Source organism: Aegilops tauschii, chromosome 1, assembly GCF_002575655.3.
Source record: "Aegilops tauschii subsp. strangulata cultivar AL8/78 chromosome 1, Aet v6.0, whole genome shotgun sequence".
Classification (NCBI taxonomy): domain Eukaryota; kingdom Viridiplantae; phylum Streptophyta; class Magnoliopsida; order Poales; family Poaceae; genus Aegilops; species Aegilops tauschii.
Window position 1 is genome coordinate 87,578,817 of NC_053035.3, and position 6,417 is coordinate 87,585,233.

General features: G+C 42.9%; 1 protein-coding gene across 1 annotated transcript; it reads left to right on the forward strand.

The window, feature by feature from the left end:
* The first annotated feature begins 1,946 nt into the window (after positions 1 to 1,946).
* On the forward strand, positions 1,947 to 5,833 carry LOC109752798 (uncharacterized). Its single transcript, XM_040399275.3, has 6 exons — positions 1,947 to 2,486; positions 2,914 to 3,784; positions 3,890 to 4,344; positions 4,475 to 4,891; positions 4,981 to 5,099; positions 5,190 to 5,833. Exons 2-5 carry the CDS (start codon positions 2,914 to 2,916, stop codon positions 5,020 to 5,022), a joined length of 1,785 nt encoding a protein of 594 aa, XP_040255209.2. The 5' UTR covers positions 1,947 to 2,486; the 3' UTR covers positions 5,023 to 5,099; positions 5,190 to 5,833.
* Positions 5,834 to 6,417: the final 584 nt, after the last annotated feature.

A 6,417-nucleotide genomic window follows, 5' to 3' on the forward strand; every position in this document is an offset into this window, starting at 1 on the left:
CTCCTCAACTAGTTGCTCTCAACAAATCTAGTTAAACGATTGGAGGTCATTCATGTACGACAAGCCTCGCGACAGTATCTCTAAATCCCACCTTTTACCCATGTGATATATCCCCACAGAAAGGGTGCAATGCTCCAAGAAAATACCTTCAAGGAGTAATCGCTCTCCGCATGCCAACGTCAGTTGGTCCAACCAATGCGAGGCAAAGAGTTTCCACCATCGAAGCGGGTCTTTGAACCAACAGTTCCAACAGGGAAATGACACATGGACGTCAATCCTACCTTTTTTTCGAAAAGTGGGTTCGCCCCAGCCTCTGCATCGGAACAATGCATAGACCATGATTATTAATAAGCAAAAGGTCCAACACTGTAAGTGCATCTAGTGCCCCTTAGTGATTTTGGTGTATTGAAGACTTATAGGTTAAGGATCTAATGCGTTTATGAGTGTACACAGGACTATAAGTCTATGAGGAGTTTGATATTTACAGAGAAGTCGACCCCTAAAAATGAAGTTCTTCGACTGAAGACTTTGGATTTCTGAAGACTTTCTGAAGACTTTGAAAGTGAAGAAATTGGTGTGACCTTGAAGACTTGGTATTCATTCGAGGAACATGAAGCGTGAAGACTTTTGTTTTCGTAGTTTCATTTTCTCTTTCTTGAGTCATAGGAAACACCGTACTGTTAAAGGGGGTCGAGGAAATACAAAGGAAAAATTTCCATGTGATGCTCAACTCAAAATCCTACACCTACCAATCCCTTCGAGTGAAGCCATTGAAAATCTCATACAGTTCAGCCATATTCTTCAGTGACAGAGACGGAGTTCTTCTGGTCTCTGAGGAATTTGTTCTGACTGAGGAGTTAGGAATTCGCCAGTGCGGATTGCCTACAGTGAGGAACATGATAGCCCTGAGGAATTTTAGACTCAAGTTTCCGACCGTTGCTGTGCTACGCGCCAGCTGTCCCAAAATATCTTATCCACCTAACGGTCATATCATTGAAGGGCATTTATGTCTTATCATGTCGGGCTGCTCCCTAGGCTATAAATAGCCGCCCCCTACAACCACTAGCTGGTTGGCTGCTCCGAGAGAAACTGACACTTGTCATTTGAGAGCATCCCATCCTCCGAGGACTTTGAGCGAAAATCATCAAGTGAAGAAAACCCAAACCCAAACACCTACAAACCCAAAGTGATTGAGCATCACTGAAGAGATTGATCCTACGTGGATCCAACCCTTGTTACCTTTGAAGACCGTGCTTCTTCTAGACGGTTAGGCGTCATGGTCTAGAGCATCCAAGAGGAATTGTGGATCGCCGAGTGACCGAGTTTGTGAAGGTTCGGAAGTCACCTGAAGACTTATCACAAGTGATTGGGCGAGCTCTGTGTGACCTTAGCTCAAGGAGAATACGGTGAGGACTGTGTGTCCTCAGGTTTAAATACCTAGCCGCTCCAACCAGATGTACAACTGAGACAGCAGTTGGAACTGGTCTACCAAATCATTGTCTTCACCAAGCTTACTGGTTCTATTTCCTCAACTCTTTCATTTCCTTATTACAGTTGTTGTGTGCTTGTTCATATCTGTTTGAAGACTTTGACTGAAGACTTTCTCAATTTCCTCAGTTCAATTTCATCAGTCTGTTTGTCTTCATCCTGTGTTATCCTGTGATTACGCTTTCTGTACTCTGTGCTTGTCTTCATTTCATCATGATGACCATGCTTGTGTTCTGTTATGCACTGTTTAAGAAATCGGCCGACTCAACGATTTATCGGCCGATTTATCGCTTATCGTGTGGTGACCGCTAAGTTTAGGCCTTATCTTTGATATTTATCGTTCGGATCGATTTATCGCTCTGACAGGCGATAAATCGTTAGATTCCCGATTAATCGGGCTGGGCCCCTAACGTCAGAAAGCCCCAAAGGCTAAATTTTGGCTCTCCTAAGGCACCTTCGGTGGCCTTCCCGCACACCCGCAGCACATAATTGGTATTTCCCCGCTCAGTTAGGGTTTCCGCCTCCCCACCGCGCCGCAATGCAAGATTCACCACGCCGCCGCACCCTGCTCGCCTCCGGCGGCCCTAGCTAGCACCACCCGAGATAGGCTCCCTCTAGATCCACCTCTCCTCTCCAACGGGGCCTCAACCAGCAGGTCGGCAGCACCATCTCCAACTCCTGCATCGCCATCGCGACTCCTCTGCAACTCGCATCGCCGACGGCTGGATCTACTTCCCGTCGCCGTACCTTGCTACGGCAGCACGAGAGCCGCACCCCTCTTCCTCGACCAGCACCGGAGTTGCGCCACACTGCCTCACGCAGCACCGGAGCCATCTCCATCACCGACGGCGGGTGTTGCTCGCCGCCGCCACCCTTCCTCCAGCAGCAGCAGAGCGGCTCCATCCTCTGCTTCCTACTTCGACGAACGGCAGTAGCTAGAGCTGCTAGGCACGCCATCCCTTCTCCAGCAGCAAGACAAACAGCTCCATCCTCTCCTGGTATTGTTTCTTTCTCACACTGCCATTTCTTCCGTCGATAAAAATGAGTGCCAGCTACTGTCATTTCTTCAGTCAATAACTGTAGTTGTAAGAAAATTGTCATTTCTTCAGTTAAAATTGCCTACTAGTAGTGATAAAATCAGTCATTTTTTGAGTTTAACTGCAGGTCTGCAGCTACTGACTAGTGACTACTACTCGTTGTTGTTGCCCTTCAGTCATTCAGTCACTAGTGATAAAATTCAGTCAGTTTTAAGTTTAGCAGAATCAACTACAGAATTACAATAGTGCAGAATCATGTACAGAATAAGTTGCCTTCTATGTTGTTGCCCTTTTCTTTTACGTACAGAATAAGAACCATCAATCATATACAGAATAAGTTGCCCTTTTATTAGTCTGATTCTCATACATGTTGTTGCCCTTTTTGTAGATGGCTGCTTCCAGTGCTTCTGAGGTTGCAAGTTCCAGACTGAAGAGAAACTCGGATGACATGGCATGGGAGTTTGCTATGCTGATTGATCCAGATGATCTGCAAAGAGTCAAGTGCAAGCTTTGTGGAAAAGTGATGTCGGGAGGTGTGACTAGGATGAAGCAACACATTGCTCAGATCAAAGGGTCAATGACAAGTTGTATGCAAGCCACACTAGAACAGCAAGCTCGGTGTAAGGATGCATATGAGGCGCCAAAGAAGAAGAAGAAGCAAAAGCTACAGGAAGAAAATGAAGTAAGAGCCTTGGTGACCATAGAGGCCAATGAGGAAGATCAAGCAGAGCTTAATGAAGTTGGCAACAGTGACCCAAAGAAGGGGCCTATGGATCAATATCTTGCTCCAATTGACCCGTCGATCCCATTGAACATGAAAAGGTTTCAACGGAATATAAATGATAGTGTTGATAAGGAGAGAAGCTATAGAGTAGGGCAATATTTGGCTAGATGGCTGTACAAGAAAAATGTACCCTTCAATGCTATCAACGATGATGACTTCAAACAATTTTGTGAGGCTCTTGGTCGTTATGGTCCAAATTGGAGGCAACCTTCACAATATATGATTCGAGATAAGATGTTGTTGCAGGAGGTTGAAAGGACCAAAGATTTGTTGAAGCCACATGATGTTGAGAGGGCAGATACGGGGTGCTCTATCATGACTGATGCTTGGACATACAAGAAAAGAAGGAGCATCATGAACTTGTGTGTGCATTGCAAGTTAGGAACAATCTTTCTTGGATCGAAGGAGGCGTCGGCTGATGCACACACAAGTCAATACATCTTCGATTATGTAGATGAGTGCATTGAGAAAATTGGTACTAATCTCAACTTTTTAATTTGCTCTCATTCATTCCTTTTCAAGTTTTCATCATGTGGTTGTATGCTGAATGTTGTGATTGTTTTTCAATGGTGTTTTGTAGGGGCTGATAATGTTGTTCAAGTGGTCACGGATAATGCATCAAACAATATGGGAGCTAAGGGGATGTTGAAAATTAAAAGGCCCAAGATATTTTGGACCTCATGTGCAACTCATACAATTAACTTGATGGTCGAAGCAATTGGCAAGTTGAAGCATTTTGGTCCTGCAATAACCAAAGCCAAGGAGATGACAATTTTCCTTTATGCTCATCATGCCACATTGGCATTGATGAGATCTTATACAAAGAAGAGGGACATTGTTAGGCCGGGAGTGACCAGATTTGCTTCGGCATTTCTTACATTGCAAAGTCTCGCTGCTAAGAGGAAGCAACTAACGGAGATGTGCTATAGTGACACTTGGGAAGAATGCAAGCACACCAGAACAAAGAAAGGAAAGGTGGCTCACGCCACAATAATGAGTAGGGCATTCTGGAAAAATGTGTCTCTTTGCATCAAGGTATTGTAAGATGAACTGCAAATTGTGTCTTGTACTCTTCTTTAATTGAGTTTTACACTTATTCTAGCATGCATCATTGCTTATATGTCAAATAGTAACTAATGTAGTGCTTGTGTATGTTTGATGCAAGGTTTTTGAGCCATTGGTGAAGTTACTTCGGTTGGCTGATAGTGATGGGCAGTCCATGGCCTCTATGTATGGACAAATAATAGAGACAAAGAAGGCAATAGTGCTTGCGGTTGAAGGTTCGGAGAAGGATTACAAGGTAATCACAACAGCCATGGAGAGCAAGATGGATGGGAGGCTAGATACCAAGTTGCACATGGCAACATATGCCTTGAATCCCTATTATAGTTATACTACCACAAGTATCTTCACCGATGTAGAAGTCATGTCCGGGTTGATGGATGTTATTGAACAATTTTATCATGATGATGATGACGCACAAAATAATGCCCTTAACATAGACTTGCCTAAGTTTAAAAACAAGGCATGTTTGGGAAGGTGGCTGCCACAAAAGCAATTACCAATGGCAATTACAATGCTGGTAAGCTTGTTCTCAAAGATAGCTTTGCATATTGCATTTCTAATATTTTAGGGCTGATGCATAGTACTTTCTATTACCTGTGAATGAAGGGGAGTGGTGGGCAACTTATGGACTGCAAACTCCTACATTGATGCACATGGCTTTGAGGATACTCAACTTAACCACAAGTTCATCTAGGTGTGAAAGAAATTGGAGCGTTTTTGAACAAGTAAGTCTCAACCTACAAATATTCAAATCTGATCCTTTTTTTCATTTATGACAAGATGTGAATCACTAACCTTCACTATGCATTTTGTAGGTTGATGCAAAGAGGAGAAATAAATTAGATGTGCGTCGTAGGGACGATCTAGTTTATATTCAATTCAATGGAAGATTTCTAGACAAGAGAAAGAAATACTCCTCATCTTGTGATGTTCTCCTTGGTGAAGATGCTTCCACAACCCAAGATTGGATATGTGACGATGCTTACGATGATGAAGAGATGGGAACTACCGGAGTTGACAATACAACAGAGCCTCGTAGAAGTCTAAGGGTGAGAGAGCTCCATGAAGTGGAAGACTTTGTTTCCGACAATGAAGATGACACTGTGCCTATCAATGAAGATGAGATTGAGTTTGATTCTGATGATGACATGGTTGGGGGCATAGAAGAAAATGATGAGGAAGACCTGATGCAGCCTTGAACCCTAGGCCTTTTAACAATCTCATTCCTAGTACTGTGTGTTGCTTGCTAGAAGCCTACGGCCTTATTTTGGTTGTGACTTGTGACTTATGAGAGAACTACCTTATTTTGGTTGATTGGTGTTTGGCTGTTTGCAAGCAAAGTAGTAACTAGTGAGTAAGAGACTAAGAGTGTAAGACTGTAAGACTAAGAACTAAGCTTATTTGTGTATTCTGGACTTGTTGTGCTGCCTATCCAGTATCCAAGTTAATTTGTGGACTACTATCTAAGTTTATTTGTGGACTGGTGAGTGGTGACTGAGACTACCAACTGCAATCTTGTGTACACATGATGTTGAGATGGCTGTAGTTTATTTGTGCACTCATATATGTAGTTATGTATTGCTGTTCTGCCTATTGTTGCTTGTTATTTACTTAGGTGCTGTTGAAGTGTTGTCCTATTTGAAACAGAATATGTGATGTTGAAGTGCTGTCCAATTTTTGTTGTGTAATATTGTAGACTTGTAGTAGTATCTATGTACTCTTGTCCTATTTGAATTTCAAATATGCAGAAACATGACATGTGCTGTTGTTATATATTGATGTAGTCTTAAAGACTTAGAGAACACACTTGTTGATTATTTCCAATTTTGCCATAATAGTGCCTGAAAACGTAGGTCTTGCGAAAAAACTTGCCGATTAATAGTCGACCGAAAAAATCGATTAATCGGCCAATTTCCGATTAATCTCTAATCCCCAGCCGACCGAGACGATAACGATAAGCGATATCCCAAACAGTGCTGTTATGTTTACTTTTGAGTACTTATTCCGCTGCTAGTAGTTCTTCACTAAGGAATTTCCTCACCT